A 25,909-nucleotide genomic window follows, 5' to 3' on the forward strand; every position below is an offset into this window, starting at 1 on the left:
ACTCAGACTCAGTCTAAACAAGGACAAAAAAAGTCCTTGGAATTGACTTGAGAATATTGAATAAATTTCTTTTACACAAATGTATACCTGTGAGGCCTACAACCACTCATTTAGTAACTCTGTCCACATGGAGAGGATAAGCCCAGAAGCACCATCTATGGGGTGATCACAAACAAGATCTTGGCTAATGACCTCTACAAGTGCTTGTATTTTCAGTGGGATTCCCTTTTATCTTCACCATAAGGGAAGTGACAATAACAGAAGGTAGGTCCCTCCCGGGCCTACTAGGGCATTCCTGTTTGGAAATCTTTATTTCTATATTTGATAGGGAGAGGGCCTAGATCTGGGACTTCATTGATAGAGAGAACTCCTGGATGGGGAAAACTTCTTTACCAGTAAGGATTGGCACCTTCTCTGCAATGTACAGTCTTAGGAAATTGCTTAGAGCCCTGAGAGATAAAGTGACTTGACTTATTGAAGGCTGTACCACTGATGTGTCAAAGGTAGCATTTGAACACAGATCTCCCTGTCTCTTGGGGCATCCCTCTATGCCTCTAATATGATTTGGCTCAAGTCAAGAGAAAACAAATAGTACCTTGTTTGCATTCATGCCTCTGAAACTCAGTGTCCAACAGAAATTAATCCCTCCCCTCTCAGGGAGTGACCTTCTACTTCAGAGAATTACTTCCCATATGCTCTCCTAGCTTCAGGAAATATAGTTCTCTAACTCACCTTAATAATTAATAATTGGGGCCCCCTTTTTGTTTTGGGTGGGGCCCCCAAGTCAAGGCTTAGCTGTCTTTTCCTTCTCCAGGCTCAACAAGTTTCTTCTTCCAAATGAGAAATTTTAGCCTTGTTCTTTGTTTATGTCATTTCCTATGGCCTTAGCAGACCATGCTACTGAATGCAGTGATCAGCAATACTCCCATAGCAGAAACAAAGACCTTGATAGCCCTACAACTCCCAAAGCCACAGATATCACAGAAGTCTATTTGTTACTAAGTGATTTCCTTTCTTTTTTAAAAAATTTATTTTATTTTGAACTTAAGAAATAAAATAAGTATTTCCATTACAAAGTGGGATAAAAAACAAATGACTGTACCTGAAATTGCAGATCTATTATGTATAATTTACTATTTCTTTCAAACATATAAGTTATCATGTAACTTTTTTCCCCCTCCTTCCGCCACTCCAAACTTTAAGATGGCTATCACTAGACACGTATATGTATATACATACACACATACATACAAACATATGTACACACATATGTCAATTCTTTTTCTGGATTTAAACAGCAACTTCCTTCATTGGATCTTTGCAGCTAATTTGGGTATTCGTAATAGTCAGAATGACTTGGTTGCTTAAAGTAGTTTTTAAAACTATACTGCTGTTACTATATACAGTGTTCTCTTGGTTTTGCTCATTTCACTGTCCATTACTTCCTGGAGGTCTCTCCAGGCTTTTCTAAATTTGTGGAGCTTATCATTTCTTATAGCAGAGTAATATCCCATCATGGACATATACCACAATTTGTTTAGCCAGGTCCCAATTTTCCTCCACTTTACAGTTCTTTGCCACCACAAAGAGAGCTGTTATAGATATTTTAGAACATGACCATTGTTTTCCATTTTCCCTAATCATCTTGAGAAACAGACCCAATAGTGGTATTGCTGGTTCAAAGGGTCTAGGCAGTTTAATGCTTTTTTTTTGGGGGGGGTGGGGAGCACAATTCCAAATGTCTCCAATATGGCTAGATTAGCTCACAGGTCCACCAACAATGAATTATGGTCCTAATTTTTCCCCTCCAACTTTTGTCACTTTTCCCTTCTATCATTTTAGTCAATCTGATAGGTATAATATGATATCTCAAAGTTGTTTTAATTTGCATTTCTCTAATCAATAATGACTTAGAGAAAGAGCACTTTTTCATATGATCATAAAATGTTTTGATTTCTTCACTGAAAAACTGCCTGTTCATTTCCTTTGACCATTCATCAATTGTGCAATGATTCACATTCTAATAGATTTGACAGTTCTTTATATATTTGAGATACAAGACCCTTATCTGAGAACTGTCTACAAAAATGTTTCCCTAGTTTTCTGCTTTCCTTCTGATCTTGGCTACATTTGTACAAAACCTTTTTAATTTAATCAAAATTATCCATTTTATATTTAACAACACTATCTTGCTTGTTCATAAATTGTTCACCTATTGCCTGATAGGTAATATTTTCCATGTTCTTTCCTTTATATCTAGGTCATGTACTCATTTTGACCTTATCTTGGTAAATGGTATAAGATACTAGTCTATGCCTAATTTCCGCCAGACTGTTTTCCAGCTTCCCCAACAATTTTTACCAAATGAATTCTTATCCCCCAAACTAAAGTCTTTTACACTTGTCAAACAATGGATTACAATATTCATTTGCTGCTATAGATTGTCTACTCTGTTCTACTGATCTACCTATTTCTTAGCCAGAACCAGATATTTTTCACAATTGCCACCTTATAAGATCTGGTACTGCTAAACCTCCTTCCTTTACAATTTTTTTCCATTAATTCCTTTGATATTCTTGATCTTTTGTTCTTCCAAATGAATTTTGTTATTTTTTTTCTAGCCTCATAAAATGATTTTTTTTGATAATTTAATTGGGATGGCATTGAATACATAAATTTTGGTAAAATCATATTTTTTATTATATTATCTCTTCCTACCCATGAACAATTAATATTTCTACACTTATTTAAACCTGGTTTTATTTGTGTACAAAGTTTTTTATGGTTTTGTTCATAGATCATGGGTTTATTTTGGTAGGTGTATTCCCAGGTTTATCATGCTGTCTAGAGATCTTCTAAATGGGGCATCAGTAGCTATCTCTTTCTACAGGATCCTGTTAGTGACATATAAAAATGCTGACAAATTATGTGGGTTTACTTTATATCTTGCTACTCTGCTGAAATTATTATTTCAATTAACTTTTTAATTGAGTCTTTAGGATTTTCCAAGTACATCATCATATCATCTGCAAAGATACAGTTTTATTACCTCATTCCCTATTCTGATCCTTTCTATTTCTTTTTCTTCTCTTATTACTAGGATTTCCAATAAAATACTGAATGATATTGGTGACAGTGGGGATCCTTATTTGATACCTGATCTTACTGGGAAGATCTTACTAGTTTATCCCCATTACAAATGCTTGCTGATGGTTTTAGGTAAATGCTTCTTGTAAACTGAAGGATAAGCCCAACTAAGCCTGCACTTTCAAGTGTTTTTAATAGAAATGAGCATTGTACTTTATCGTTCTGTATCTACTGATATTATCATGATTTCTGTTACTATTATTTTTGGTATAATCAATGTTTATAGTTTTCCTTATGTTAAACCATCCCTGCATTCCTGGTATGAATCCCACTTGGTTATAATGTATAATCTTTGAAATATGTTGTAATCTTTTAGCTAGTATTTTATTTGGGATTTTTGCATCCTTATTCTTTAATGAAATTAGTCTATAATTTTCTTTTTCTGTTTTTACTTTTCCTGGTTTAGGTATCAGTATTACAACTGTTCCATAAAAGGAATTTGGTAGGACCCCTACTTTGCCTATTATTCCAAATAATTTATTTAATATTAGAATTAGTTGGTCTTTAAATATTTGATAGAATTCACTTGCAAATCCATCTGGTCCTGGTACTTTTTTCTTAGGAAGCTCGTTTATGGCCCGTTCAATTTTTTTTTTTTCTAAAATAGGTTTATTTAGAAATTCCAGTTCTTCTGCTAATCTAGGCAGTTTTTTTTTTTTAGTGTGCAAATATTCTTCCATTTCACTTAAGTTGCTAGATTTATTGGCATACAATTAGGCAAAATAACTCCTTAAAATTACTTTGATTTCATCTTTGTTAGTGGTATATTCACTCTTTGCATTTTTAATACTAGTAATTTGGTTTTCTTCTTATCCTGGTCTATATTTACCACTGGACCCAGATGGCTCTGGAGGAGAAAGTGAGGCTGGTGACTTTGCAAAGCCTTCCTTTGTTTAAATCCAATTCACTTGTAAGTCATGGCATCACCTTCCTGACACCATGGTCCTCTCTGAGAACGATGGATAAAAAACAATTCTCTCCACATATCTATCCTATCTAAGCTTATCTAAAATTCTGTTTACTTCCTTAACTTCTTTCTTACTTATTTTTTTTGTTAGATTTGTCTAGTTCTGAGAAGGGAAGATTAAAGTTCCCTACTATTAAAGTACTACTATCTATTTCCATCTGTAATTCATTTAACTTTTCTTGTAAAAATTTAGATGCTATGGTATTCGGTGAATATAAGTTTAGTATTAATATTGCTTTATTATCTATGTTCCCTTTTATCATAATATAGTTTCCCTATTTACCTCTATTAATTTAATCTATTTTTAGCTTTGACTTTGATATCATGATTGCACCCCCTGCTTTTTTTGCATTGGCTGAGGCAGAATGCATTTTACTCCAGGTTTTTATTTTAATTATGTGTATATCTCATTTTAAAAAGTGTTTCTTGTAAGCAGTATATTGTTGGATTCTGATTTTTAATTCATTCTACTATTTGTTTCTGTTTTATGGGTATATTCATCCAATTCACAAAGTTATAATTACTATCTGTGTTATTTCCCTCCATCCTATTTTCCCTCACTATTGTCCTTCTCAGTCTCTCTTTTTACCCTATCTTTTCTCTAGTTTACTTCTATTACCTCCCTATTCCATACCCTTTTAAAGAACCTCTCCCTTATCCTCTCCCCAACCCTCTTTTTCCTTGTTCTACCCACTCCTGTAAGGGTCCCTCCCTTTTCTTTTCCCCACACTGTCCTAATTTTTTTTATTTTTTTGCTTTTTGAAGGGCAATTAGGGTTGTGACTTGCCCAAGGTCACAAGGGCTAGTTTTTATGTTAAGTGTCTGAGGCTGGATTGGAACTCAGGTCCTCCTGACTCCAGGGCCAGTGCTCTATTCACTGTACCATCTAGCTGTCCCCCTCACTGTTCTAAATTTTAATCTACACACCCTTCTAAACCCTTCCCCATCCTGCTCCCTACCTCTCATTTCTTTATAAATTTAGAAGACTTTTATACCCTTCTAGGTATATATGTTGTTCCCTCATTTTAACCCAGATCTGATGAGAGCAGGGCTCCAGCACTACCAGTCCTCCACCTCCATCTGATTCCTCTGTATCAATTCTTCCTCTTGTGCCTCATGTGTATGAGATAATTGCTCTTTTTTACCTTTTCCTAGACAAATTTGCCTTTTAGATTTACCACATCACACTCAGTTCATCTCCAAACCTTCTTTCAAACTACTCAATTAGTAATGACCATTGTAAGAGTACAATTTACATTTCTGTGTATAAAAAGGAAACAGTTTCACCTTTTTGAATCATTTGTAATTGCTCCTTGATGTTTATCTTCTGTTTTTCCTAGAGCCTACATGTCAAAATTTCCATTAAGTTCTGGTCCTTTTGCAACAAGAATCCAAAAGTCTGTCAATTAACTGAATATCCACATATATTTTTTTTTTTCTGTTCAGAATTACACTTAACTTTGCTGGATAAGTTATTTTTTGCTGCAACCCCAGTTCTTTTGCTCTTTGATTTTATATATATATATATGTTTCAAGACCTGTGGTCTTTTAGTGTAGCAACTGTTAGGCCTCGTGTAATTCTAACTGTGGCTCTGCAGTATTTGGATTCCCCCCCACCCCCCTCCCCCTTGTTGCTTGTAATATTTCCTCCTTATCCTCGGGGTTTTGAAATTTGACTATGATATTCCTGTAGGTTTTCATCCTAGGATCTCTTTCAGGTAGTGATCAATGGATTTCTTTTCTATTTCTACTTTACCCTCTTTCCCTAAAACTTCAGGACAACTTTCTTTGGTCATTTCTTGTGATACTGTATCAAGATTCTTTTTTTTTTTTTTATCATAGCTTTCAGGTAGTCTAATAATTCTTATGTTTTCTCTTCTTGATGTGTTCTCCAGATCAGCTGTTTTTCTTATGAGATATTTGACATTCTCTTCTATTTTTTTCATTCTTTTAATTTTGTTTTATTATTTTTGGGTATCTTATAATGCCATTTGCTCCCCCTTGCTCAATTTTAATTTACAAGGAGTTGTTTTCTCCCTTAAGACTCTGGATCTCTTTTCCAGTTGGTTGACTTTCTTTTCATAATTTTTTTTTGTTTTCTTGGATTATGCTTATTTTATTCCTAATTTTTCCTCAATCTCACTAATTTGATTTTTAAAGTTCTTCCAAGAGCTTTCCTTGGGCACGTGAGTGGCTGACATTACTCTCTGGGGTAGGAGAGGCTTTTTTTGTTTGTTTTGCTTCAGTATCCTCCTCTGAAAACAAACCCAGGTCCCCTCAATTTCCACAGTAGCTGTCTAAGGTTGGATTCTTTCTCCTTTGCTTACTCGTTTTTATTTATTTTTAAATTTCTAGCAGCTTGTTATTTATAATCCCTTCTAGTCCTGAGGTGTGTAGGATAGTACCTCTGCCCTCAGGTTCTTCTTACTGTCATTTTCTGGGCTTTCTCCAGGATCCAACCTCAGGACTCCTTTCTCCCTCCAAGCCACAGCTAGGACCCCCAGGCACACTATGCTGAAAATGCTCTTGCTCTCTGAGGACCCTCCAGCTGCTGTAACCTTCAGTTCTCCCCTCTGGCCTGGAAACAAAACCAGGAACTCATCTCTCCTGTAAGTGCCAACAGCCAGCAGCACGTGCTCCACTGCTGCTGCACTCATTGGATGTGTCCTGGTTCCTTCTTGCCTTCAGCTCCAGGACCGAATCTTGGAAACACAGCTAGGCCTGGTTCAGAGTGTCCTTCAACCTTGCCCTGCTTGGATGTCTGACCACTCCCCTCCCCCCATTTCATGATATGAGAATTCCTGTGGCAGAGGCTACCTCCCAACCCAGCTGCCCCCAGGGTTTGTTTTTTGTTGTTTAAGGGAGATAGCCTGGAAACATTTGCACTTCACTCAGGCTGAACCTGCATCCCTGGGGTCTTTCCTTGGGTCTTCTCCAGTTGTCCCTGGAGGACCACTGCTCTGTCCCAACTCTTGTTTATTTTTTGCTGTACTATGTTCACCCTGAGGATCTATTTTGTCTTGTTTGTGGAGGAAATCTGGAGAGCTTGGATTTTCTGACCTACTCTGTCATCTTCCTAAAATCCCCCACTTGCTTTCTTTTTTGTTCCCTAACTGCCTCTTCCCTAAATCTCTGTACCTAAGGCTACCCTTCTTCTCCTCTTGTCCAGTTGATCTCAGAGCTAAAGTAAGATCTATAACTCCAACCAAGTCTGTAGGGACCAAATAAGCTATTAATTGCTCATCCATTTCTATGTTCAAGTTTTTTCTAACTACCTTAGTTTTGGAACTAGAGGACAGGTTCAAATCCACCTTTGTGACCTTGGGCAAGTCACAACTTCTCTGAACCTCTTAGTTTCCTCTTTTATAACATGAGGGGTTAGACTAGATAACCTCTAAGGACCCTCTACAAGATCTAATTCAAGGATTCTATGGTTCTCCTAATATTTATCAGGAGGGCTTCTTTCAACCTAGAATCATCCATAACTGCCCAAACTCACAGATAATGAGCACCCAGACCCTTTGTAATCCTAGCATTGTAGGCATACTTCTCAAAGGTTTTGAACTCTGCAAAGAACTGATCTTAAACAACTACCATCTCCCATCAGAGGGTTATCCTCTTTCATAAGGGGAACTATCTAACTGAAAGGGTCTCCTCCCATTTTCTTTATCTTAAAAGACTACACCTCTATGTGGCAGGTAGGCTACCCACTGGTACTTCGGAGTCAGGATAGACCCAAGTTCATATCCCATCTCAGATACTAGTTGTATGACCAGTTAAGTCACTTCACCTTTCCAAGCCTCAGTCTCCCCATCTGTAAAATAAGAATAATAACACCTACTTCACAGGATTGTTGTGAGGATCCAAATATATAACTTATACAAAGTGCTTTGCAAATATTAAAGTGCTACATAAATGTCACCACTTGTGATGATGATGATGATGACGGTCTGATCTACTTCAAAGAAGCAAGGCTTTGTCTTTGTAGCTAATTTACACCAGTCCGGGAAAGCCAAGGTTTGCTCTCATAGTCTCCTGAAGCTGAATGACTCTTTGACACGTGTTCAAACAAAATCAGGAGTATTGCTACTTGCAGTCCAGCCTTTGCAGAGAGAGGTGTCAGGATGGCAACATGGATGAGCCCATCTTACTTCAATACTTCCCCAGAAGTAATCCCTAGTAGGTAGCTTGGGCAACTACTCCTTTAAACCATGTACCATATATGCCTACATTGTCTAATGTGGTAGAGGAGTAAAAGTATAATTTGTTATGCTAATAATACTATTACATTCAGGGCATTAAATCCTCTTAGTCCCTCAGCCCCCTTCCCTCTTGGGATAGAAGCTCAAATGGCTGTGTCCCACCACAGAAAAGCCCTAGGGTCTTGTTGGAAGGCTCTATCACAGAAATCCTCTTAATAATAAGATACCAAGGAGGAAGGAAAACAGACATATACACCCTCCCACCCCAAATACCTTCCAAAGAGTAACTCTTCTGGGGGGTGGGGTGGCTGTGACATATCCCCAGTACAGTCAAACCCCATATCCACCTTCAAAAGGCACTTATAAAAGTTACAATTGCCTATAACTATTGATGGTGCATTCTACTAACACTTATCCTGAAATCTCCACTAATATGTAATTGTGCACATCCATAATGGTAGCAGAAAGCAGCAGTTGCATTTTGTTCAATGCTGACCTTTGAACAATGCTGACTTGACTCAGGATCCTGTCTCCCCTTGCCCCTGGCCAGGGTGCTGACATCCAGTTTGTTGTCACCATGCATTTCGAATCTTATTACTCTTTTCCCTGTATTGACCAATGTGTATCTAGCAAAATCAGACTACACTCTGCTCCCCAAACAAGCCCTACATTTCATTCTTCCCTCCCATGAATGGAATAATCTCTCTGTTGTCTACTCCTTTAGTAGTCTTTAAAGACTAATTCAAATGTCACCTCCCTAACCCTTTTCCTAATCTTGCCATTAGCAAAAGCTTTCCCCTACTGACCTTACAAAGCATCTTCTTTTGAAAGACTCTAATGCATATATCAAGTGACATTGTCTTACAGTTATGTTTGCATTATCTTCCACTATTAGACTGTAAACTCTATGAGAGCAAGGAGCACTTTCTCTCCAAATTCAGCATCCTCTTCCTTCCACTCTCAGTGACTAGTACACTGATATTTTCCATAAGACTAGTCTTTAATATACTTTCTATGAATGAATTAATGAATAGTAGGTGCTCAATTAACATTAAATAAGTTTCCTTGTTATTGCTTTCCACTGCACAAAGTAAAAAACATTAAAATTCTGTTCAATTTGTAGACCAAATTATACTTTAAAGGTAAATGAAGCATATTGGTTTCTCTTTAGTACTGTAACTGGTACAGCTGGGCAGGGTTAGCCCTAGGGCACAGCAAACAGGAAGACATTTCAAGGAGGCAGATTTCAGTGCAATTTTTTGAAAGTCTCTAAAAACTAGAGCTGTTTATCAAATGAAGCAGGCTGCCTTATGAAGCACTTATTCAATATCAATTTATTGGACACTTGCTCTAGGGAAAGCAATATACTAGAAGCTAGAGGGAATAAAAATAAAATTAAAGCCAAGTCCCAGTCCTCATGGATCTCATGATCTATCAGGAGGGATATAATCCACAAGTAATATAATACCCATAATGCAGACTATGCCAAAAGCATAAGTGAGGCATGAAGACTAATACTATGCCCAAAGAAAGATTATTTTTGCCTGAGGAGGCTGGTAGAGAGGACAATAAAAGCAATGAGGAAATGAAGTTGGTCTTGCCCAATGAACAGAATTTCAATAGGTAGAGGTGGGCCAAGGAAGGTCAGGAGACCCAAAGAGGAAGGGTTGTACTTAAAGGTGATCTAAGTGTAGGGACAAGGCCCACCAAAGGCATGGATAAGAAGGAAAATTCTAGACACAATAGTCAAGCTGGGTTGGAGCGGAGGGGAAAACTGTGAAATAAGGATAGAAAGGTAATGAGGTGGTAGGTGGCTGGGCCCGGAGTCAGGAAGACTCATGTTTCTAAGTTCAAATCTGGCCTCAGACATTTACTAGCTGTGTGACCCTGGGCAAGTCACTTCACCTTGACTGCCTCAGTTTCCTCGTCTATAAAATAAACTGGAAAAGGAAATGGCAAACCACTGCAGTATCTTTGCCAAGAAAACTTTCAATGGGGTCACAAAGAGTCAAAAATGACTAAAAAGGTTGCAGTAGACCTTGGATATGTGATTAAACCATTTATAATCTAGTGAAATTTAGTCCATAGTGGTATTCAGGCAGAGGCTAGGGATCTGATCCCTATCCTGCTGTTCAATAAGTTTCTAACTCTGCACTGTTTAATTACTGTTGGTTTCATTTCCTGAAGTCTTAGAAGCCCCTAGTCAGGTGAGGATTGAACTCAGTGGTCAGTGTCACAACAGTGTGAACAAGGATGCTGATGGCCCTAGAATTCTGGCAACATGAGAAACCAGGGACCTCAACTTGCCCTGACTGTGTCTCTGGGACTCTTGCCAACCAATCACCACATGCTCTTAAAACCAGAGTTAATTCTTCACTTTATGAGGGGAAGAGTAGAAAGCAGGCTAGAGATGGAATCAGGAGAATTTAGGTTTTTGCCCCCTCTACTTTCTAGCTGTGTGATTAGGCAAATCTTTTTAATTCTCTGGTCCCCAGTTTCCTCTTATGTAAAATGGAGACAATTGTATCATGTGCCTTCACGGATTATTGTGGAGAATGTACTTTGTATTCCTTAAAGTATCATATAAATGCATTCTATAATTAGGATACTATAGCAGGGACTCCTACAAGGAAGTGGGAAGTAGGACTGACCTTCGGGATGGGACCTATGAAGTTCCTTCCAACATTAGGAATTCTAAAAATTTATCTTTTCTTTTTGGTCATTTCTTTCACCAGTGTTGTTCTCTGTTATTTAGACATTTTTCACTTGTTTCAAAAGTTTGAGGTAAAGGTGGAGGAAAAAAACACATGCTGTAAGGGTTCCTTGGCCCGTATCACCATAGAGATGGAGCTGTGGCCAGAGGTCAGAGTGCTATAACCCAGCAGTGACATATACTTATCAGGTTTACAAAACTGGTCTGCTTCAAGGTGGAGAAAGGATAGGAACTGAAGGAAAGGTAGCATTATCTTTCATTTACCAACCAGATTATTTTTGAGCATTTCAGAAATCAAAGGTGAGTTGAGAAATATTTCACTCAGCCTTTAGTTCTTATTTCTAAAACTGAAAATTTCATTACCAAACATAGAGTTCTAGAGACATATATTTCCAGCTGTGAGATTTTCTCTATATAAATGAAAACTCAGTAAAAAACCACATATTAGAAATCTAGTCAGATTTGCTTGATGGAATGGTTCCTTCCAGAAAGGAAACAAATACTTGTGTTCTAGTCCTGTAGGAAGAAGCCCATAGCATAAAATAAGGAAGGCTGGTAGCATTGAGAAGCTAGAAATCACAACATCCTGGTTTGGGTCTTCATTCTGTCATGACTTCCCTGTGTCATGCTGGACAAGTCACTTTCATGTTTTTAGTAATAAAAAGAAAAGGGTCAATCAAAAAATTTAATACTGATACAGCCTATGCATTTATAATCAGAAATTAACTTATCAGACAATTTTGGTGTTTTGTAGTACATGCCTTCCTATTCCCTACCTTTACATGCATATATACATACACAGATATGTGTGCACATAGTACACGTGCATATATGCATGTGCACATATATAGGTGTATATATGTAATAAGAATGTAAATTTTGAAGATCTTCCCTGCCCCTAGGCTAATGTGCACCTGAAGCCTGGGGTGGGAGGCTTGTTTTTCAGTAGATACAATGTAATAAGAATGTAAATTTTAAAGATCTTCCCTGCCCCTAGGCTAATGTGCACCTGAAGCCTGGGGTGGGAGGCTTGTTTTTCAGTAGATGCTTCTTGATTGGCCAGTGAGTCAATAAGGTTGTTACATTCTCTGAGCCAGGAGAAGGCTATATAAGCCCTGATGTGTAGCTTTGTTTTGGGACTCACTTTGAGAAGTATTCTGTGATTTGATCTGAATTCTGGGAAGCCATTGTTGAGAGTACCCCCGGCTTTGAAAAACCCAGAATGTGGAAACCCAGATGTTGACTGGGTATGGATGTAATGGTTGGACAGTTTGGAAATCTGTCTACTTGATGTTTCTGTCTTGATAATTATGCCTGTATACTTTGAGGTTCAGGGTGCTGACCTTTTCTCCTGAACAAGGTAAACGATATATGTCTGACTGATGAAAGTAAGCTTGTTAACCCATTTCGAGTTGCTTTCCTTTAACAAAGCAGATCCAAGAACCTGTGTGAGCAGGCACCCTGGGGACACTGGGGTGCTTGCTGCTACAATATATTAATCACTATATGTATGTGTGTACAAATGCATATACACATATTTTCAAATTTTATTTTGTGAGAAAAAAGAAACAAAAAAAACTTAAAAAATTTAATACTGACACATATATAAACATAACAGCATTTAGAACAGTGCTTCGTGTATAGTAGGTACTTATATAAATGTTTATTGATGGACTGATTGATAAAGTCAACCTCATTCTCATCAAAGTCATTTTCATCTATAAAAATATGGATTCTGTGTCTCCTATTTATGTCCCAAATGGGTTATGGAGACCAAACTATTGGACTGAATTTTAAAAATTATAAGATGTAATAAAATATATCACACCCCACATTATTTCTTTCTCCTTTTCCCCTTCTTTTAAGATAAACTTCCACTTTCTTTTTCTTTTCTTTCCCCCTCTTTTCTCCTCTTTTGTAGATAATACCTTGCTAATGTCCCTTGGGACTTTGCTTACCACAACTTAGGTATTAGGACTTTGTTGTATTCGAGTTGATCAAATCCTTATCAAACTGAGCTATCAGGAGCACTATCTTATATAATTTCTGATTTGTAAATGAACACATTCATTTGGTAAAAGGGTTAGTAATGCTATGCTTTAGAACAAACCATGGTCTTCATTCTTAGATGGTAGTATTTGAACCAGCCTGTTTCCCTGTGAGTGTGACAACTGCAGAGAGTTCACCTATCTATTATATATATTATTAGTAATCCAGTTAACTGCCAAATCCACATTTCAGCTCTAACTTCGTCTAGATCAGCACCTTACCAGACACCACAGCTTGATGATCCTGACAGAAAAATAGAAGGTTTTCCCTTTCCCATGCTGTACTTCCTGTTCCTTTTCTTCATCTGAGGTTTGAAATACACATATAATCCAAGAGGCGTGTGATGAGGAATCTTTCTCAGCCACACCTTGAAGATGTGCCCTTTGCTTTTTATTTCCATGATAACTGGACCTGTATCACCCACCTCACCTTGTGTTCTTATGTCAGACTTTCCGAATTTCAGAGTTAGAAGGAGACCAGAATGGCCAAAGAGTCTGACCTGAACATGAAAAACAATTCCAGCTACAACATAATGTACAAGTGATCATCCAGCTTCTATTTAGAGGCCTCCAGGAAACTCACAATGTCCTGAGGCAGGCCATTCAACTCTTAGATGGATCTGTTAGGAAGCTTTTCTTCATATCAAGTCTGTATTTGCCTTTGTGCAATTTCAATGAGTTATTCCTAGTTCTTATTTTTGGGACAAAGCACAAGAGGCACAGTACCTCTTCCACAGGACAGACTGAGAGGTCAGTCAATCAATCAATCAGCAAGTATTTATTAAGTGCTTACTATGGTCAGAAGTCTTGGGTCTTAGTCTAGGCTCCACCACTAAAAATATGAATGACCTGTAGCTAGTTACAGCCTCTAAGGACAATATTCATTCAATAAATATTTATTCAGTGTCTACTAGGTGCCAGGCATTGTGCTAAATTCTGGGGATACTAAAAGAGGCAAAAGTCCCTGTCCTCAAAAAATTTACAATCTAATGACAGTGATATACTGGATAATAATGATAGTGATATGCAAGATATATAGGAAAAAATTAACAGAGGGAAGGCACTGGAATTAAGAGGTGTTGTTGGGAAGGACTTCCTGTAGAAGATGTGACTTTAGGTGGGACTTAAAGGAAACCGGGGAGATCAGCTGGCTGAAAAGTGGTGGAATCACATTCCAGGCATTGGGGACAACCAGAGAGAATGTGCACAAATTATATCAGTCAACAAGAAAGTGTGATTTAAACGTCAACTATCTGCCAGGCATTCTGCTGGGGGGGAGGGGAGGGTACCAAGGTAAAATTGAAACTGTCACAGGCCTCAAGGAACCCACATTCTATCTAGGGATACATTAAGCACATAAAGAAAAATACATAAATATAAGGCAAATTTTTTTAGGGCTAGGGCACTGGCAATTGGGGAGATTAGGAAATGCTTTACGGAGGTAAACCCTGAATAGAGCTCTGAGGGAAATGAGTGATTCTAAGAGGCATGAGGTTGGTGGGAAGCTGTGGAGATGTGAGGTGCAGGGCCTTATACAAGGAAGGGCAAAAGGTGTGATGAATTTAATAAGTACGCTATGTCTTCCTTTATCCAACTGATTTCTCTCTTGTATCTACTCACTATATATTATTTTTAATTTATCGTGCATGTAATGTTTGAATAAATTAAGGAGACTGTAAACACATAAAATATCAAAACATATATTTAGACCTATTCTCTCTCTCTCTCACACTCTCACTCACTCACTCACACACACACACACACACCAGTTCAGCTTTAAGCTACTTAAAGCTAAACTGAGACTTTTGGGACACCCTGCACATAGAAATTTCATAAAGAAAAAAAATATATATGTATGTGTGTGTGTGTGTGCATGTGTGTGTGTTAGTAATTCGGTAGAATTAGGTTATTAAGCATCAAAACCAAATCTTTACATCCTTTTATTATGTCCAATGAAATTGCTTATAGAAGGATGCACTGAGATCCAATGTAACCTGTTGTTACCAGTCACGGAATAGATGGGGACCTCCTTAAACCTCAGTTTCTAGGATTCAAGTCCTCATGAACTGAAGGCATTTTCTGTTTCTTTAGTGACACATTTTAATACAAATATTACCTCTTAAAGAGAATGATACACCGCTGTCCTTGACCACTGAATGTAACAACAAAATACTACAAGCTGAAGAAATATTCCATTTGCAAATGGGCCAGAGCATTTCACATGTCCTGTCCCTAAGATAACAAAAGCTGCTGTCCCGAAGATAACAAAAGTCAATACCATCAGTGACCCTACACCACATTACACTTTGTACTGAAGTGAATGTCTGAATTGAGAGATGCATCTAAAGATATATCACTCACTTGAAAATAATGGAAAGGGGCCCCCAGTACTCTGTGCAGATGCCCAGAAATAGTGTTTTTATTCCTGTAATAATCACACACATCCCAAAAGAGGCTTGCCTGCTGATACAGAATTGCTATAACCAAGAAAAATAAGCCAACCAAAAAAGGTTTTCATCATGTAGTTTTCTCACTCTTTCGCTGGTGAATATTGAGAATGCCAATACTACAGACATTTTGTTTGTCTCATATAGTTCATTGTCCAAATATAAAGAAGAAAGGAAAGATCTACTGATTTGGAAAACCAAAAATTTCCAGGCAATACTTAACACAGCAGGAATGTGTGACTACTTCAAAATGACCCCACTGTGAGGTCTTAATGGGGGAAGGGTTCTTCAGACTATACCTTGGGGTTGCCTCCACCTTCTTTGGCAGCATACAACATCTGTAGAGCAGATTCTGCCAGTGTCTTGGTCTGGTCCAATACGGTCATCTGCTGTTGATGATCTAGAATCTTAGATGCAACACCAACTGCAGCTAAGATCAAGGGTTCGAAGTAACTCGCCAGCTGTGTGACCTTGCAATGAAAACATCCACAAAAAAAGGCATTTAATTTAGCATGTCTTAAGCCATACTTTGCAGGGAAAGACAGAAGTTAAAGAAAGATCAGATGACTGTGTAGGAAGATATGCAACTTGGCTTTTGAAAACTCATCTTGAAATTTATGAATGACAGTTCTAGACTGCCTTGAAGAATTCTACCTTCTTTTTGTAACCATTATAGGAGCGTAGAGAAACTTGTTCAGTAGTATGGAGTTAAATTCGTCTAATGTTAGAGGCAATTATTTTGAAAACAAGAAACTTTTAAGGGCTATTGAAAAGAAAAGGGGGCACAATTATATCTTCTATATAAAGAAAGCTTAATCATTGATGGATGAGATTCCTTCATTTAATGCCAGAACCAAAAGACTGCATCCTTGTGCCCATTCCAAATGTCATGTTTTCTAGCAGAGTCTAGGATACTTTCATGGAGCTTAAATGAAAGAAAAACAAAAAGCAAAAAAAAAAAATCTTTTATCATTATCTTCAGCCATTTAGCTCTGGATTTAGCTCAGGCTGATGAAAAGCTATTTACCAAATTGCCAAGAGACAGTGATTGATTGGGTCTATTCTAAGGTTTCACTTAATGCTTTAATAAAGGAAGCAAATTGTTATCAGGTCCAGGTCTGTAACCTGGAGACTAGAAGAAAAGGAAGGATACTTCATAATATTCCATAAAGATGAACCCTCTTTGTCTAACCTATGTGTTGTCATGACAACAAACTGTATGTTTGTGAGGGTTTTTTTTGTTTGTTTGTTCTTTAAATAAGAGGAATCTTGGTCTCACCATTCAGCCTACACAAAAATGGGAGGGCATAATGAATCTTTTACTTCCTTGATGCTCCCATGCCCAGAAACTGGGTTTTTTAAATAAAGGCATTGTTTTCTAAACCTTCCTTTAAGTCATTCATTTGTGTTCAACTCTACATGAGTCTAGGCAAAGATAATGGAGTAGTTTGCCTTTTCCTTCTCCAGTGTGTCCCCATTTTATAGAAGAGGAACCGAGGCAAACAGGGATTAAGTGACTTTCTCAGTGTTACGCAGCTAGCAAGTTATCTGAGGCCTGATTTGAACTCAGAACTTCCTGACTCCAGATCTGGTGCTCTAACCACTGTACCACCTAGCTGCCCTTAAGAAATGTAAACTTGGCAACAATAAGACAGAATTAAGCTCCAGGAAAATGCTACTAAAATAATCTGTATAAAGCTCCATCATACATGAAATAATTTTATATCTTCTTGTATTTATAATTAAATCTCTTCCATAACAAATATGAGTAAGTTTCCAACTTTGAAAAGTGATTTAGTGATTAAGTATTTATTAAGCCCTGATTGTTCTAGGCACTGTGGTTAGTGCTGGGGATACAGTTCCTGCTTTCAAGGAGCTCAAGGTCTAACAGGGGAAAAACATCAAAACAACTATTGTGCCTTTAAACATTCAGAACTGTGATGTTCTTGTTTCTTAGTCATTAATATTGGTCTTAATTTTGCATTTTCAATATACTGTGTGAAACTGTTACTAGATGTGACTGTGAAATGTTATCAGAAAACTGCATAGCTTTTGGAATCCCTCAAGGTCCTGTGTTAGACTAAAGAAGCCCATAGTTCTTGGGCACTGTGATGTAATGTGGACGGAAAGATCTTTTTACCAGGAGAGGTAGTGAATAAGTCTGGTATATCTATGGAGACAGGGGAGGACTAGAAGGAATGGATGGGTAGATGGAAGACCCTGTGGCAAAGACTGGACAAGCAGAAGCCAGATTAAACCTGTATATATTTCTCTAAATTTAGAAGTCAGAACGGTTTCTCTATTAGCTAGCAGTGACCTAGAAATATTTTGATTTAGGATCACGATGATCAAATTAGGAAAAGGTTTCCTGAAAGTGTCATCTTGCACATAGCTTTAGAAAGACTAGTGTCAGTTTTCAATCTGTTCCTCTATGCCTAGGGATTGCTGCTTTCCAAAAGGTGGTGCTATTTTATTTGCACATTGGGTACTAAAGCTATGAGGTATTTCCTATATATATTAGAGAGACACTTCCATAAGATGCTCTGAGGAATTTAAAAATTGCAAGCACTCTATATAAAATGTCATTCTAAAAGTGCATTTCATTAATGTAATTAATGGATTAAGACGGGAATTCTTAATCTTTTTTGGCAGTCTGTTGAAGCTCATAGATCCCCTTCTCAGAATGTTTTTGAATGCATAAAATAAAAAGCAGAATTGCAATGGAAACCAATTATACTGAAATCATTATAAAAATATTTTTAAAAAGCAAGTTTGAGGATTCTAGGTTAAGAACCCTCCAGGTTTAAGAGAAAGCTGTTGAGTAAGAATTAAATCCAGCAACTAAAGAGAAATAGCTAGATGGCTTTGTGTCCTAAAGGAAATGGATTTTTCTGGTCCTAGGTGATATACCACCAGGGTTCATGTTAAACCACCACACTTTAGACTCTCAAAGCCCCATGGGAGGTTTTGTTCCTCCTGTTAAGTTGCTTGCCTGTTGTTGCCCTCATTAAACTGTGAGCTCCCTGAGAGCAGGGACAGGTTTTTTGCTCTCTTTGTATCCCCAAGGATTAGCCCAATGCTTGCTACTTTAACTATGTGACAACTGACTCCGTGAATGACAATTGGAATAATGAATACTGTTCTTCTTTACTTCTCATTATCTTATTGCTAAAAACAACAGAAAAAAGTCCTTGAGATATAAGAAAATAGGTCAAGAAAACAACTGGGGAGGAAGCAACTGGGCAAATATGTAAATAAATGCAAATAGAACAATTTTTATGGAATTTGGTGCATTCAAGGCACCACTGAAGCAAAGCCAGGATTTGAATCTAAATCTAATGTTCTTTCCTCTATTCCACACTCCCTGAGGATGTAAGGTAGAAAGTGGAAAGAGATGGATTCTAGCAGAAAATTTTCTTATCCATCAGCATACACCATTAGGCGATTTTGGCATTAAAAAAAAAAAAGCAACCAGAAGTGCAAAGATTTTGGAAAGTAGGTTTCTTTATCTGAAGAAAATAATCTATGGACAAAATCACAAGGGAATTAAAATTCATTTTACAGTATCTACCATGAACACTTCCAAAACAAGTAAAGTACCAGTGAAGAATTTACATAATTCAATACAGTTGAAAGATTTAATAAGCATTTAAAATAAAAGAAACATTAGCACTTGGACAATGATTCTCTTAGGCAAGTAGTAAGGGAAAGGCTTTTGTTCTGCAAAGACTGTGTTCAACTATTCTTTTACCTAATTTCAAGAATGAGGATAGAAGTACTACCTTAAAATACACTGAAATGAGGTAAGCTTAAGTAATTGAAAAAAACCAAAAACCTTAGAAGTCAGAATTGGCCTCTTGGGTTCAGTCTTCAACTGTGCCAAAAGACCTCTGTTTATTAGAAGGAATGCACTGTCAAAGAAGGGTGCCAGCAAAGAAGGATCCTAGATATTGTATTTGTTGCAATGCTTAAGAGTAAGAGGCATAGGGCATAGCTGCTTCTGTTGGACCTCAGTGGGCACAGTAGGTCCTGCAATGATTTAATTTCTTGCGTGCATGCTAGGATGAGGCCAAGTGCTATTTTCTGTAGCTTCATATAGTATTGGAAGCAGCCATCCGACATACCTGACAGCATGATGGGAGAGATTTTTGGGAGCATAACCAATTCAAATACTTCTTCTCTAAGCAGAGCCAGATGGGCAATGTGCTCATGCATGCATGCACACACAGACACACTCAAAAGAATCGCATGAGGCCAGAGTACCTTGTGTCCCAGCTGGGCCGCTTCTCCTCGAGCTGCTGTAGCAATGGGGTCGATAAGGTGCCCGATTTCCTGGACCACAGATGTTAGCTGCTCCTGCAAAGCCTGATAAGGAAAGGCACTGTCAAGTTCTCCTTCTACAATTTACTCATTGGGCTGCCCTGGCTCATAAAAGACAGGCGTGCATAGAGACAAAGATCCACAACTTGGATCCAGTGAATGATCACAAGGGCACTGGCTCTTTAAAATTATTCACTCAGATTCATCTCTGTAGCAAGGGTTCACATTCCCTGTGGCCACCAGCCTCCCTAAGCACCTTTCTGTACAAGATCAGAGGTGGGTTTCCACCTCTGCTTGACAGCCCCAGGTTGCCTTCTGTTTGTTTTCAGCCCCAGCTGGAGAGGTGAGACAAATAATGCCTTCATCTTCATTTTATTATCATTAGATTATTCAGGAAAATCACTGAAACTACTGAACTAGACACAAAGGAACCCAGTAAATATAGCCAAAAGGTATTAAAAACAAAACCAGTTTCTTTTGGGCACTGAAGGTACTGCTCAGCTATCTTGGAACTATTTTAAAATGGGGGGATGGAGGGAGGGAAGGAAGGAAAGAGAAGGGGAGAGGGAGAGAGAGAGAGAGAGAGAGAGAGAGAGAGAGAGAGAGAGAGAGAGAGAGAGAGAGAGAAAATCTATGAGAGTTGGGATTCATTTCCAAAATACTATGCTAGAGACTGTGCCCAGCAATGTGCCAATTATAGATTGTCAGGGGAGGTCCAATAAATTCTCTTAGATGAAGAGGCTGGAACCACGAAAAACACCCAAATTTAATTCTTCCTGCTTCAAAAAAAATCTCAGTCTCAAAGATAAGAACTGGATTCTGGAAAAATTCCAAAGGTAGAACAGATTTTGGTATCTTTTCTTGTAAGCCCAGAGAACCCATAAAGTAAAGTCTAAGTTATTGATGATTATCTAAGAAGTATAAGATTACTAGGCAGGAATTTTCATTTTTAAAAAATTGCATGTCTTAGAAATCTGAAACACTGCGCATCCATTACTTGTTTCCTTGCACACATGTGCACAATGCCAGAAGATTCAAGGCAAAAATACACGGGGACAATGTACTGCTCATCATAAATGAGGCTGGCCTCTGTGGCTGGCGAGTCTGCCAGAATATTGTTGTATGTGAGCCTTATGCTTAGGAGATCTGTGCTCATTGAAAGTAATGAGAAAAACAGCCTATGGAAAGACCACAAAAACATCCTGGGAAAGAAAAAAAATGGCTTCCAGGAGGTTTCTGCTAATTACTTGTCATCACAATGACAAGTATATCCACAATCTGACTCTAGCCAAGAACAGCAAAACATTCCAGATACACTGAGTTGCTGCTACAGATGAGTTAGGAAAGGAGTGGGACACAAGAGTGGAGAGCATGTACTTGGAGGGATTTTTTTTTCTATCCAATAAAGTCCCCAAACCCCAACTTTTTAAAGCCTTTCATGACATTGATTTAGAAAGCCAACTGAAGCATTTCAAATACCATAAAGAAACCTCTTGTGTGGCCGGCAGTCCTCACCTGGGAATTGAGGACCAGGCACTCTTTAGTTTTTGTATTTTAGTGTCTGGCACAAGCTTGTTGACTGATTGATTGATTTAGGTTGGAATGAGAACAAGTATAAGCTGAAAAATCAGGTTCTGGCTGGTACCTTCCTATGGTAGCCTCTCCTTATCCGTACAGCTGCTGGTGCCCTTTCTTCCCAATAACTTTCTGTATTTCACTACCTTGTAAATATTAACTTGAAATTTATTTTTTATATTTTTATGCGGACTTGTTTTCCTCATTAGAATATAAGCTCTTTGAGAGTAAAGCTAGTTTCATTTGCTGTACTTGTACCTAACATACTTGGCACTTACTTGGCTGACTGACTGATTTATTGAGTGACAAAATATGAGGGCTTGAGATGAATGGGAAGGCTAATTGCCAGCACAAAGATCCAAGACGAAGAAGTCCATGCTATATTAGGAAGCCAAAATACAGGCAATAACCATTTGTTTGCCCCAATAGGATTCTCCAGAGTTTCCATCTTTTCAATGGCAACTTCTTGCATTGCTGGTCCTCACCTTATGTGCCAACATGCTAATTTGGCAGTCTGCATTAAGTGTGTACCTTATTCAATTTCGTCTGTCATACCATGGGCTCATATACCGTTTCCTCCTCCCAAGGGTTCTTGAATGTGGACATTATATGACTGGGTCTACTACAAATTTATGCCAGCTACTCTCAATTGGTCCCTCACTACAGCAGGGCAATATTTCTATTCCTCTCTATATGATTCCAGGTAACACTTATCACAGCAGCTACTGGAAACTTTTTTCCTCCTTTTAAGCTAATTATACCACTATCGACCTCTTCTCCACCTTCTCCCTGAATCCTCTCTGAAGAGTACCTCACTACATACTAAATTGGAAAAAAAAAATGGAGGTCATTCTTGAGAATTCCCTCTTCTCTCTTGCTTTTCATTTCACAACCCACTGACATCTTCCTCAACAATCTCCTCCTTCACCATAGTCTCTGATGATGAGGTCACCCTCATGCTCGCCATCCCTTTGACATGTACCCTTGATCCCATCTCCTCCCATCCACTCGAGCAGACTATACCCAACATCACCACCACTCTCTCTAATCTTCAGTCTCTCCCTTTCTACTGAGCCCTTCCTTCCCAGTTGTCGATAAACATGCTCAGATTTCTTTAAAAAAAACAAACATACCCTCACTAGATCCTACTGTGCTCACCAGATATCTCTTTTTCCATTCCCAGCTAAACCCCTTGACCAATCTGTCTACAATCGGTGCCTCTATTTCTCCTACCACTCTATCCTAAAACCTCATTAATCTTGCTTCTGATTTTTATCACTCATCTGAAACCATTTTCTGAAGTTACCAATGATCACCTAATTTAAAAAATACCCAGGTGGTTTTTGGATTCTGCTCTCTCTTCATTCTCCTCCTGTGTGTCTGAGCACTAGTCCTTATTCTATTTTGCTGAATCTTCATCTGTGTCAAGCATAGTTACTGCGGTTATCCCCTCAAAGCTCTGTTCTGGGGCCCTTTTCCCCAGTTTCTCTATACTGTTACTTGGTAATCTCATCCATTCTCATGGGTTCAATCACAGTCTCTATGAAGAGGATTTTCAAGTCTAGTCTCTCTCCTGAGCTCCACTCCCACATCATTAATTATTTCTTGATTATTTTATATAATCCTTGCTGAACATTTGGAATCATAACATTTCAAACTCAGCACGTACTAAACTGAATTGATTATTTATCCCCTAAACTTTTCAGGCTTCTCTACTTCTTTTAACTGGTAAGGGGTACTCCTATTCTTCCAATCACTTAGATTCCAAACAGTATCATCTTCAAATCACCTTTCTTCCTCACCCATCATGTCCAATCAGCTTCCACATCTTATAATTTCTTTCTCTACAACATCTTGTGTGTGTGCATGGCTCATTCTTTCCATTTACAAAGCTGTTACTTTAGTTCAGGCCCTCATCAACTCTTGTCTGAACTATTACAACAGCTTTCTAATTGGTCATATGGCCTCATTCCTCCTTTCTCTAATTCATCCTGCACTCAAATCTCAATTTACTTTGTGTTAAATGTGCAGCTCCTAATGTGTAGCTCTAACCACATCATTCTCCTGTTCAAAAAGACTCCAGCGACACCTTATACATATCCCCGTAATCCCTCCGGCATAAAACAGAAAATCTTTTGGTTTTTAAAGGTCTTTATAACCTGGCCCCTTCCTACCTCTCCGATCTTCACGTTCTACTCCTCTCCACATACTCTGTGATCCAGTCCTACCAGCCTGCCTGCCATTTTTGTACATGTTATTCCATCTTCTGTCTGTGCCTTGCACTGGCTTCCATCCCTGGAAGGCTGTTTCTCCCAACCTTCAGATTTTAGAATGCCTGGCTTCCTAGCTAGCACTTAAATAGTTCTTTAAGGCTGGCAAAGCACTTTACATAGATTAACTCATCTGATCCTCATAACAGTTCCATAAGGTAAGTAATATTATTATCCCCATTTTATAGATGAGTAAATTGTGACACAGAAAGGTTAAATGAATTGCCTAGGGTCATACAGCTTGTTAGTAGTGTCTAAAGCAATGTTTGAACTTGGGTCTTTCTGATTCCAAAGCCCAAAATCTATCTACTGCAACATCTAGCTATATTTAACAATCAGTTCAAGAACTACTTTCTGTAGTAGGTCATTCCTGGTCCTTCTAACTGCTAATGCCATTCTCTCATGCTACATTCCTTCATCTCTATATTCATCCTATTATGTTCTGATTTACAGGGAAGCTCCTTGAGGGAAGGAGCTTTTTTTCCCCCTTTGCATGTAGCACAATAATAAGTATATAATTAATAAGTACTTACTTAATAGTACTTAAAAGTAGTAATGAATAATTAATATTATTGTGTAGCATATACAATAGTAAGTATATAATGAATAAGTACTTAATAGTATTTAAAATTAGTATGAATAATTAATAAGTACTTAGTACTTAATAAGTATTTAAGTAAGTACTTACATAGTAAGTTCTTAATAAATGCTTCCTAACTGATTTATGTTCGTTCTCATGTCTTTTCCTGAGGTTCACAACACTGTCAATCCACTAGCAACTTCATGAGTCAAGAACATACTGAACAACATATTATTTTATTTTTTTGTTCTTCCACGAGTAGCAGAGACAGATAAAGACTCAAAGAGTAGAGTTCGGGGGTTAAGGTGACCCTGTTCCATGAGATGGAAACAATAAAGTGGGTGGTACCAGTTTTTAGGCTAGCAGGAGACTACTTGAATGATGGAGAAGAAATGTATCACTCCACTAGTTTCTGGGAAGGGCTTCTGATGAGGGAGAGTCCCCTATGCTCAAAGGTTCTTTGCAAATGATGGGAACCTGGTAGGGACAGCTAACATATTGGATGAGAGAGTCAGGATGCAAAAATACCCAACGGTTAGACACACTAATGGATTGGGATGAAGCTAATAAGATGAAATTTAATAGTTATAAAGGTAGTATATTTTACATTGGGTTCTAAAGGTCACTGTTTCAAGTATAAAATATAGCAGACTGTCTAAAGAAGACTAAAGAAGGGTTTTAGTGGATTACAAATGAGTATGAAGTGGGAGGTGGCAGCATAACATAGCAATAACCCAAAACTCTAACAAGAACTTGGGCTGGCATGGGAAGGACTGCTTCCAGGAGTAGTGAGGTGTTAGTCTGGCTGTCTTCTTCCCTGAGTTGGACAGCCCCTTTATTATTGTGTTTGGTTCTGGGCGCCTGCTAAGGAAGGACACTGATTGTCAGGATTTTCTAGAGGATGACAATCATATAGTTGAGGGCCTCAAGTCCATGCCAGCTGAAGGAATGGATTCCTTCTCACTTAGAGTCTTTGAACAGAGTCTCGATGACCACTTGTTGGGAACGTTATAGAGGGGATTTCTTATCAGGCATGAATGGGAGTGGATGGTCACTGAGGCTCCTTTCAAATCTGAAGTTTGCTTCTCTGTCTCAGGCTTGACTCTCACTACCAAGTTCAACTCTCTCTTCCCAAAAAGGGGACTTATTTTGTTTTAATGTAAACATTTCCCAAAAAATCCCCTCACAAATTACATTCTCAGAATTCACAATGGAGCCAATTAATTGGCTAACTACTAATCTTAACTCTCAGTATTTGTCACCAGTCCCTATGATGCTAGAAAACCCTTCCACACTGTCCAATAGAGGGCTATTAGCAGTGAGATGATAAGAATATAGTTCAGTAGCCAGGCTGCTCAGTGGGTTGAACAACATGAAAATCAACTTGCCTTGATTCATAGAGAATCACTGGGTATAAAGGCCCACAATTTATACTGGGATCAGGAAAAAAAAATTATTAATAAAAATATTTGCTAAGTGCCAGACATCATGCTCTAAAACAAGACAGTACCTGTCCTCAAGGAGCTTACATTCTATTGAAGGTCCCTCACCCACTGAGCAAAAAAGTCTGTGTGGTTCCACCAACTCTAAGTGTTACCTAATTCAGGTCCTTTAAAGAGTGCCTGGCATATACCTGTCCT

General features: G+C 38.2%; 1 protein-coding gene across 1 annotated transcript in view; it reads right to left on the reverse strand.

Annotated features, from left to right (window-relative positions):
• The window catches only part of TLN2 (talin 2), a 569,404-nt gene that overhangs the window by 99,411 nt on the left and 444,084 nt on the right, over positions 1 to 25,909 (reverse strand). Inside the window, exons 44-45 of the mRNA XM_069098382.1 lie at positions 19,788 to 19,889; positions 15,824 to 15,994 (exon numbers count right to left, since the gene is read on the reverse strand). Of these exons, the coding sequence (XP_068954483.1) occupies positions 15,824 to 15,994; positions 19,788 to 19,889 (273 nt within the window). The remainder of the gene's footprint in view (positions 1 to 15,823; positions 15,995 to 19,787; positions 19,890 to 25,909) is intronic.

Source organism: Petaurus breviceps, unplaced genomic scaffold (genome assembly GCF_028583685.1).
Source record: "Petaurus breviceps papuanus isolate PSGF00001 unplaced genomic scaffold, PetGlider_PUasm1.0 37, whole genome shotgun sequence".
NCBI lineage: Eukaryota > Metazoa > Chordata > Mammalia > Diprotodontia > Petauridae > Petaurus > Petaurus breviceps.